Source organism: Podarcis raffonei, chromosome 16 (assembly GCF_027172205.1).
Source record: "Podarcis raffonei isolate rPodRaf1 chromosome 16, rPodRaf1.pri, whole genome shotgun sequence".
NCBI classification, from domain to species: domain Eukaryota; kingdom Metazoa; phylum Chordata; class Lepidosauria; order Squamata; family Lacertidae; genus Podarcis; species Podarcis raffonei.
In genome coordinates this window covers 16,343,339-16,353,994 of record NC_070617.1, presented here as the reverse complement: position 1 = coordinate 16,353,994, position 10,656 = coordinate 16,343,339, and the positions used below count along the sequence as shown (strand labels likewise).

The window sequence follows — 10,656 nt, the reverse complement described above, 5'->3', positions numbered from 1 at the left end:
CGGGATTTCCCCCAATCGCCTTTAAGAGAGGGGCGGGCGGAGGAGCCAGTTAAAAGAAAAAAACAAAACCCCCGCAACAACAACAAAGCCTTTGCCCATTATCCGTGCTTAAATTTGTCCCTCGGGCGCTGCCGTACTGCCCCCGGAAGTGACCGCGATTTCATTTGCCCGCGGCCGAGGGGACGGGCGGGGGCGGCCCTGAGGGAGGCGCGGCCCTGCGAGGCCGAGGAAAGAGCTGCCGAGGGCTGCCTGCGAGCCTGGAGGAGGCGAGGGAAGGAGGGGGCCCGCCGGTGCTGCCTTCGCCGAGGAGAGGCTGCTGCGATGGATTCCTGGGTGCGATTCAGCGCCCAGAGCCAAGCCAAGGAGCGGGTCTTCAGGTGCGGCGGAGGGCGTGGAGGGAGAGGCAGGGGACCGCGAAGGGTATCAAGAGCCAACCCGCTCCCGGTGCTTTCTCTTGGGGCGCCTTTCGTTTTGGGGAAGGGGAGCGGGGGATTCTTGTAATGATCGTGGTTCGTTATTATGATCCACATTATTAATACTGTGTTGTCACTAGGTTATTGTTACTGTATTCTTAAATATTTTACATTTCTTTAGTCATTGTTATTTTGTTGTTTCTTTTGGTTTATCATTTATCATTATTTGTACTTTAACCAGCCTCCTTTCATCCCAAGGTGGGCCAGGGTGTCGGGTAGTGATTAGAAGTGTCGGACGAGGACCCAGGAAAGATCAGAGTTCAACACACACACACACCCCTCGGCCACGACTTTTGCCCAGTCTCTCTCTCTGTCTCTCTCTCTCTTTTTCTTTCTCTCTCAGCCTAACTGCCTCACAAGGTTGCTGTGAGGGTAACATGGAGCGGGAGGAGAACTTTATGTACCCCCTTGAGAACTCCTTGGAGAAAAAGGATGTGAATGCAGTAGCCAATAAAACTCAATATTAAAAACAATTTAAGACAACTCACAATCTTAAAACAATAAGGTGTGCCTTTAAACTATATAACCTCTCAAATGTCAAAAGCCATATTTTTTGGGGGGTGAGTTTGAGACTTCTTGGTAGAGCCACCAACCTGTGGTACCAGGTGTAAAAGAGAGAGAGAAAAGACTTTTTGTTTTTATGTCTTTGTCACATTTATATCCTACCTTTTTTTTCTCAAAGGAGTTTAAATTGGTGCAACATGATTCTCCTCCTCCTCAGTTAATCTTCAGTTAATCCCCACAGCAAGCCTGGAAAGTAGGTTTGGCTGAGAGGCAGTGACTGGCCCAAGATCACCCAGAGTGAGGATTTGAACCCTGGTCTCCCCCAGGTCCTAATCCAATACTCGAACCACTACAGCATGCTGCCTCCTTATTGATTATTATTAGACTTCCTTTTTAAAAAATGAAAGGAAAATACAATTGCATTTTCAATTTTACATACAATAAGCAAAAGAAAAATAAACACCATAAAAACATAAAATCCCCTTTGACTTCCCTCCCCTCCCCCTTTGTGCATCCTCATATAATGATTTTCTCTCTGCATCTATTCCATAACACTATTTTACAAATCCTTTGCCAATCCATAGTTCAAATTTTTACTACATGTTTTCTGTCAAGCTTACCAATGAATGTAATTGTTTACAATAATTTTTCAAATAAGTTATAAACTTTCCCCATTCTTTATTAAAATCTGCCTCTTCCTAGTTTCTAATTCTTCCTGTAAGTTTTGCCATTTCAGCATAGTTCATCAATTTTAGTTGCTGCTCTTCTTTGGCCGGAATTGTGCCGCCTTTCCATCTCTGGGCTAGAAGAATCCAGGCTGTTGCTTCCAAGTAGTCCTTCCACACACTAATATGCTTCAGTTTACCTTTGCACACGCACACACCTTCCTGTGCAATTTCCTCATTTCACTAGCATTGTTTGGGGCACGTGGTTCATTCTGTTGTTTTCCTTGTTATAACAGCTGTAGGTCAGAAATCCTTCCCAAATTGTGTGACAGTAGGTCCTGATTTGTCATCTGGCTACTTTCTGACTATATGCCTTTTAAATCGATTTTTATTGTGTGTTTTTTTTAAAGAGAGAAATAAGGGGGGATTTTTCCAGGAGCGGGGGCAAAGTAAATGCTCCAGACAAAGATAATTGGTATTGGTATTGTAGAACACGTGTAGCCTTTTTGGTAGATCTGTTGACTGAGCAGTGATGTGACCTGGCACGTCTGTCTCTGAAAGACTTGTACTGCAGGTTTGCTCCTCCCTTGTTTCTCAGTGGTGGCCAAATAATTCCTTCCCACTCACCACTGACACCCTCAGTTCTTTCATCTCCCCCAACCCATAATTAATTGTACCAGCAGTGCAATCTGCTTTACAGTTGCTTCCCCCTGCATTTCCATACCCCTCCCTGCCCAAAACCAGGATAACTATGCTGGATGCAGCATTGTGTAATATGCTACTCTTAACCACCCCCATCAAAATGGGTTCCATTGCAGGGGTGGTTTAATCCACACACTCTCGGCCACACCCTGTCGTCTGCATTATCGGACTAAAGATGATGAACTTTATCTCATTGGCATTAGCAGAGCTATTTTTTATTTGTTTAAAAAGTTTACAAACTCAGGGGAAGCACACCCTCTTTTGATGGAAATAAACTTTAAATTAAAAAACCACGAACGTACTTCTCTTTCCTGCTACTTTTTGCTTTGGGCCGACACAATCCCCTCTCCCCATCACAGCTGCACTAAAAATCTCAGATTGTTCAATTTTCTTCCACTGGCCAGTAGCAATTGTTTGGTTAGTGGTTCCCAAACTTTCTCCCCTCCACAATCCATTTGTAAGTCATGCACCTTAATGTTTCGCAGGGTGCATTTGCTTTTTCCCAGCTGGGAATACTCCTGAGCAAAGGAGGCTTTTCTTAAAGTTCAGGATTGTACAGTTAATTTGTTAAGATGCTCTTTGCAAAATGATTCTACTTGTAGAGAAAGGGTCTGTCCACAGAGTGTTTTTGCTTCTGTTCATGATACAGTAGCAGCAGGAATTTATGGTGATGCAATGACTCCTTCACTCCTCTCACATCTTATTGCATACCCTTAGGATGGCCAAGAGCTCCTCCAAAGTTCAAACTTCAAGGACGTAACAAGCACTCTGTGTGGTTGCCTTTCTCCCTTCCCTTCTGGAGGCTTGCCGGAGCTTGAGAATATGTTGGTTGCACTCTCTGTTTGGCCTGGCAGTGTGTGATTGGTGGTCTTAAGCAAGCCTTGCATTGCCATCCACTGCCCTCCAGATATTTTGGGTTACAACTTCCTTCATCCCTGACCATAGACTGCGCTGGCTGAGGCTAATGGAAGCAGCTGCAGTTCAGAACATCTGGAAGGCATCAAGTTGGAGAATGTTGATATTTATGTGACATATCCTAATTTGAAAACCCTCCTGTATATATCTATATATTTAATTATTCCAGGAAGCTCTCATGGACCCACTTACGCAGCACAAGTATATACCTCCCCTCCTTTTTGCTTTAATAATAATAATAATATTTATTTATACCCCACCCTCCCCAGCCAAGACCGGGCTCAGGGTGGCTAACAAGCAATAATAAATACTTTTTGCCTCGTTTGCCAGCTATTGCAGTAGGGCTATTTCATTGGGGCCTCAAGTATCTTCTCTACCAGCCTAACACCTTTCCACTGTTTGTTTCTTTCCTCCTAGGGCTGCCCAGTATGCCTGCACTCTGCTCGGCTACTCACTGCAGAAGTATGGGGCCAGCCCCGATTTCATTGCTAGGATCAAGCAGCTGGAGGCTCACATGAGCTTGGGGCGCAAGTGTGAGTGCAAGAGGGGTTGACTGGGACCTGAGAGGGTTGGGGAGGGATTCATTTTTATTTATTTGAGGAAATTGCTGTAGCACTTAGTATACATCTATGCAGTGCAGGACAGATTTTTTGAAAAAAAACACATTTTACAAACATGCAATAAAAGCATCGATGCAAATGCAATGCAAATATATACAGTGGTACCTCGGATTAAGAACTTAATTCGTTCTGCAGGTCTGTTCTTAACTTGAAACTGTTCTTAACCTGAAGCACCATTTTAGCTAATGGGGCCTCCCGCTGCTGCCGCACCGCCGGAGCACGATTTCTGTTCTCATCCTGAAGCAAAGTTCTTAACCCAAGGTACTATTTCTGGGTTAGCAGAGTCTGTAACCTGAAGCGCATGTAACCTGAGGTACCACTGTATTTGGATATTAGTACTGTAACTGAGTACTGATGCTAGCCCCTCCTTTAACACACCTCCCCACACTCAGCACCATTCAAGCCTCCTGCCTCTCACCCAGGACCCAAGCAAACCCACAGACCACCCCAAAACCTTACAGAAAAGAGGGTACTCCTGAACCTGCCGACTTAAGAGCCTAAGAAGATCCTACTGGATCAGGTCATTGGCCCATCTAGTCCAGCATCCTGTTCTCACAGCAGCCAACCAGCTGCCTGTGGGAAACCTGCAAGCAGGACCTGAGCACAGGAGTCTTCTCCACTCCTGTGGCTTCTAGCAACAGGTATTCAGAAGCTTTGCTGCTGCCAACTGCAGAGGAGCAGCATAGCCATCACAGCTGGCAGCCTTCTCAGTGATTTTGTTGGATCTTCTTTTAAAGCCATCTGAGTTGGTAGCCACCTGTGGGAGTGAGTTCCATAGTTTAGCTATGTTCTGTGTGAAGAAGGACTTTCTGACTTAGCCCCAGTTCCTCACTCTAGGGCTTACATGCAGGCACTAAGGTCTCATTGCCTCCTCAGGCTTCCCACAACTGTGTCCCCTCCAGCAATCAGTCAGCTGCTCTCAGCACACCCAGTTCCATTCCAGGATCTGGTGGACCTAGGGCAGTGGTGGCCAAACTTGGCCCTCCAGCTGTTTGGGGACTACAGTTCCCATCATCCCTGGCCACTGTTCCTGTTAGCTATGGATGATGGGAGTTGTCCTCCAAAAACAGCTGGAGGGCCAAGTTTGGCCACCACTGACACTGGGTATTAAAAAAGGGCAGGCTTCATTTATTCATGCTAAATTGTTTCTGCATCATTTCGCCCTTTTTTCGAATTTGTAAAATGCTTCAAAGTACAGTGGAACCTTGGTTTTCGAACGTCATCCATTCCGGAAGACCGTTTGATTTCCGAAACGTTAAAAAACCGAAGCATGCATTTCTGGAAGCATTTACGTCTGGAAAACTCAATATGGAAGCTGCATGGCATGTTTGGCTTCCAAAAAGTGTTCAATAACCAAAGCAGTTTCTTCTGGGTTTTTGGCGTTCGAAAGTCGAAACATCCAACTTCCGAGACGCTTGAAAACCGAGGTACCACTATACAGGAGAGCAGCCCTCCTAGATCATATTGAAGAGCCACCCACCCAGCCTCTAGTCACCCACATAGTTCAGCCAGACTTCCTCCAGTAAGCCTCAGAGGCCCCAAGTTTCTCCCCATGTAGCAGCTCCCTTAGGAACTGCTTTTCAGCACAGCTTACTGTTTAAGGTTGTTCCCATTTTACAGATAGGGAACGTAGACTGATAAAGCAGGTTTCTCAAGGCTTCCCAGAAAGTTTGTGCCTGAGCTCTGTTAGTCCAGGCTTGTAAGTAGCCAGTTGCCTGGTCCACTCTGGCAAGTAGGAACCTTCCCCCCAGGTAACTAAATGAAGATGGTGATTTTGGTTTTTGCCACAGTTGGTTACTTCCAGCCATGTAGGATAGGGAAACCTATTTGTTGGATAGTAACTTGTACAGCATTATGCAACCTTGTGATCCTTACAGCCATCCTATAATGTAGACCTATATTGGGCCTACTGTGCAAGGTTGCTGTAAGGATCCTCCCCCCACATGGCAGGGGTTTATTGGTGCTGAGAATGGCCTACCCAGTCTAATGAGGTCATATCAGCAGTAAAATGCAAACCAGGGACCTAATGATTCCTAGCTCCCCTGTCTCATAGCTGCTGTGTTATCCTAGTTAGCAAAGCTGTCCTAGAATCTGGCCTCTTGAAGATCCCCTTGGTCTGTCTGGCCCCATCTCCTGCCACTCCTAAGGCAAACGCATGTTGTAAGGACACATTCAGACAGCCAGTTGACACCAAATCGGATTGCAGTTTGGAGCTTCTCCTTTAAAGAGCTGCAGGCCAATGTTGGACAAGCACTTTAACTTGGGATTCCTTTCCAGTGTTCCGGCTGGGGAATTCTTCAGATGCCCTGGAGGCGGCCAAACGGGCCATCCACCTGTCAGACATGGTTCTTCGCTTCTGCATCACTGTCAGCCATCTAAACAGAGCCATGTATTTCGCCTGTGACAATATCCTGTGGGCAGGGAAATCAGGTCTCGCCCCGCACATGGACCAGGAGAAATGGAGCCAGCGGTCTTTCAGGTGAGGTTTTTTTAATTGTATGAATGTGTGCTTTTATTAACACTATTGATGGGCATAAAATGTTGCAGCGGTCTGCTGACTGCAAATAAAGACACTGTGTAAGACGGCTGTCACAGCTGATATCTGTTGATAGTGTTGGGATACTGCCGAGGAGACGGGGGCATTTGGCAGGCCCCCAGCTGGCTCCAGCCACCGGCCGGCAGCTGGGCGAACTCTGGTTCCCGGAACAGCATCAATCAGCGACACAAGCCTCAGATACCTTTAGAGACTTGGCACGCTCTAATCAGCAGCGTGAGTAACTTCTCACAACAGAAGTGGCAGACAGAGACATGTGTAAGCATTATTTACAGGCATTTATTCAGCATAGTTCAGGAACAAAGGAAAAAGCATGTCTGCTTCCCTTCGTGTCCAAGCACACAGCAACAAAGCAAAAGCAATATACAAACGGAAGTTCCCAGCAAGCCTGTCCTGGAAGTAAACAGGCACCTGACACACAACAGTCATGCCTGTTCCTTTTAAGGTGGAACGGAACGATATTCTAACAGATAGAAGTTAAGGACTTTTCTTCCTCCCCACCCCTTTGCCTTTTTTCCAGGTATTACCTCTTTGCACTGATCATGAACCTGAGCAGGGACGCCTATGAGATCCGGTTGCTGATGGAGCATGAGGCGAATGGGAAGTGCCAGCGAGGCGGTGGTGGAGACAGCCCCAGAGTGGGGGAAGACCACCGGCTCCAGCAGCTGATCTTGAGGCTGAAGCTGCAGGTCCGCCTCCTGTGTCACGTGCTGAGGGACAACCCCCCTCTGCTTCTGGACCTGGCAAAAAACGCCTGCGACATTTTTATCCCCATGGACAAGCTGGGCCTGTACAAGACCAACCCAGGGTTCGTGGGGCTCTGCGGCTTGACGTCTTCCATTATCTCCATCCTTACCATTGTCTTCCCGTGGCTGAAGCTGAAGCCTTGAAGGGCGGGAACAGGGGGGCGGGGCGGCTAGCTGGTGTCTGTAGAGCAGGCCACATGTCACAGGGCTTCCTCTTTCTACGTGTTCCACTTCCAGGAACCAGCACAAGGTGTTTGCGACTTTGTCAGCCTTAGGCAGCCGATGGCCATTTGCGTAGCATGGGCTCCTTGGTACGTGGGGACTTGGGCCTGTTGGCACTTTGGGGGGACATCTAATTTGCACTCATTTTTAAGTGGGGGACAGCAAATTCGAGACCAACTTTCCTCACTCCTCTGGGCCACCGTACTACAACCCTCCTATGCAGATGGTCCTCAAGATCTATCCTGCCCCTGGCTTGCCCCTCCTCTGCCCTTCCCACTCCACAATACCTCTCCCCGCAAATCCCACCCACTCACCTGTTCTTTTTAATTCATCCTGGGCTGCTCTGCAGCGGTTAAGCCTCCAGTGAGCTGTGGGAATGCATCCTTCAGTGCTCTGACATTGGAGCCCTGGGGAAGGGATTGGAGCTATTCTATGCCCCGCCACACCCAGCCTCTTCCACTCTTGAGCAGGAGGTGAAAAGCGAAGGTCTGTCCTTGTGCATAAACCTAGTGACCGGCTGCCTCATGGCATGGTGCCTCGGTGCCCCTTGGCAAGGAAGGAAGGTCTGGGGAAACGAGGCCCTGTGGCATTCTGCATCCTCTCTGCCTCTTTGCGGGGAGGCCAAGGGAGAACAGCTGTGGAGCTGGGGCCACGTTTGGACTGAAGAGTAAGCACATGCCCAGTAAACGGGCTTCTGGTATTCCTATCGAGCTGTCGCTCCTATTTTTTTAGGCTTCAACACTCCAATAACAAGCAGAGCTTTAATGTCTGCGTTTCCTCAACCTGGTCCTCCTCCAGATGTCCTAGACCCCAGCTCCCATCAGCCTGCAGCCAGCATCGCCACACTGAGCATGTTGGAAGTTGGAGTATCCACACAGCATGAGAATTAGGAAGGGCTGTTCTATGCTATGCCTTGATATTTGGCGCTGTTAGTTCCTTTTCCTGATTTTGCAAACCTCTCCCCCATTCCCGCGTCTCATAAACAACTTTTGAAATCGAGTGACCTGAAGCTAAATGTAGTCAGCCACAGAGAGTTTTCTTTGGTATTACTATTTTTAAATGGTGGATGGCTCCTGTTTGACTGGGTTAGGTTCTGAGTAGGGATGCTGGTTTTCTGCCAGGCAGCTCACAGGGCATGGCATGTGCTCCAGATCTGGTTATGATCTGATACTTTATATAAAGTCAGGTTTCTCGCCGTCATTGTTCTACAGCGAGAGCTGGCAAATTCAGACCCTGAGAAAACTCCTGTCAAAGAACTTTGGGGGATAGGGGAAGCCTTACCCAGCAGACTTCTCTGCTAGGTATCTCCTTCTCTGCCGCTCTTGAAACATAGGAATCTTCTCAGAGTATGCACATAGCCATCTTACTCCTCACACCCTGTGCTGCCACCTCATTTCCCTCCACAGGAGCTCTGTGCCTTTAGTAGTTGCACAACAGACAGAAATTCCACCTGGGCTGCTTCCCCTTCCCTCTTCACTGTGGCCTCTCATTTCTGGGAGAAGCTGCACAGGTTGAATTTCTGCCTGCCACCCATCTGTTAAGAGCTACAAAGCTTTGGGCTTTGCGTTCTCATTGGGATGCCCAACCTGTGTTTGGGTGGCATCCCATCAGACTGGCGTGGAGTGGGTGCTCCCCTGTGTTGGGGGGGTGGGGGTGAACTAAACATCTCCACATAAAAGAGAAGTTAGCATGTCTGGGGGGTGGGACTAGGCAAGGTTCTTTCCCCTTGATTTCTGAGTGGAGGGAATTATTTTTATGGGGGAAGTAGTCAGGAACATGACATACACACACATGCCTCTTTGCTGTCTGAAAGAATGCATTGCCAACTCGGTCTGAGCTTAGGCCATTTTGGGGAATCCTCAGGGGTCCGTGTTGATCCGTTGTTTTTTTTGTCATCTTTTTCCATCTCTAGCCCAGGTCTCCTTTCCCCTTTCAGTACTGCTTCTTAATCTCCACCTTCAGGACCACCCGTCTGCCTTGCTCATAACCCCATTCCTAGTTTTGAAACAGGTGTTCCCAACCTGGAGCAGGTTACCCTGTTCCTCTGCTAATACAGTGCAATACCCTCCAGATGTTGTAGAGCTTGCAGCCTCCATCCTTCACCACTGGCCACACTGGTTGGGTCTGAGCAGAGTTTGGGGAGGGGGGTCCTCCAGCAGTATCAGAAGGGCACCATATTGGCTACCCCAGGATTAAAAATGTACCATTTCTCCCAGTCCTCAACTACACTTCTACCTTTCCCTCTTACTAGTGTATCAAATAAACAGGGTTGATCATTTGATCCAATAAATTAAGGTTGGCATCTGTTGTGTAGCCTGGGTTCTTTTTCTTGAACGAGTGATCTCAAGGGAACACCCCTGCAAACCAATTCCTTTGGGGGCGTGGGAATCGCTCCCTTTGCTTTCCCTGGTGCCCATTCCTCTGGGCCCCCACTGCAGCTGGATGCTCCTTTTTCTTTTAAGGGAGTCTCTATAAAAGCATGAGAAAGCACCTGACTGCTGCATCACGCCAAAGGCCCATGTAGTCCAGTGTTCTGTTCTGCAGCAGTGGTTCCCACCCCCCCCAACCATGGCTTCTTTGGTTCCATAAACTCATCCCTAGTGCCCCCATCCTAGAAAACATTCACAGTAGTGGTTTGCACAACCCATGAAGGAAGATGCAAGACCGTAACCCATCAATTGCACATTGATTCAAAATCCAGTTAAAACTATTTATGTAGTTCTAACTGTAAAGTTGATCCAGCACCCCCCCACCAGCCCCTTGTGTCTTAGCACCCACTTAGATACCTCCTCCTGCCCCCAAGTCTCATATTACCCACTTTGATAGTATGAAAGCTTTCTCTGCTCCTTATCCTCTGACCAAGAGTTTTTCATGGGACTCAGAACCAGTGGTTTGCATTAAAACAGGCACCCCCTGATCACTGGTCCTGTTAGCTAGGGATGATGGGAGTTGTAGTCCGGAAACATCTGGAGGGCCAATTTTGGGGATGCCTGCATTAAAACGTCAAGCAAGTCAGATTTCTCTCATCCTTGCCTTCAGACATCGCCTGGTGTAGCAGAGGGTGCTGCGGCAATCAGAAGTTTGGGAAGCCTGCTATGTCAGCCCAAGTGGATTCATTTCCCCTTCTCTTCCAACTGTGCTGTGGAGATGACAGAGGTGCTGCACATGGGTGGCAGGGAAAGTGGTGGTTTGTGATAAGAGTAAAAGCCCAAAGGTCTGTTCCTTCTCTCTGGGGGGTGTTGCCAGCTGCTACCT

General features: G+C 48.0%; 1 protein-coding gene across 1 annotated transcript; it reads left to right on the top strand.

Moving 5' to 3' along the window:
• The first annotated feature begins 206 nt into the window (after window positions 1-206).
• On the top strand, window positions 207-9,704 carry PEX11B (peroxisomal biogenesis factor 11 beta). Its single transcript, XM_053368164.1, has 4 exons — window positions 207-377; window positions 3,677-3,792; window positions 6,157-6,358; window positions 6,954-9,704. The coding sequence occupies exons 1-4, from the start codon at window positions 322-324 to the stop codon at window positions 7,321-7,323; spliced, it is 744 nt and encodes a 247-aa protein (XP_053224139.1). The 5' UTR covers window positions 207-321; the 3' UTR covers window positions 7,324-9,704.
• Window positions 9,705-10,656: the final 952 nt, after the last annotated feature.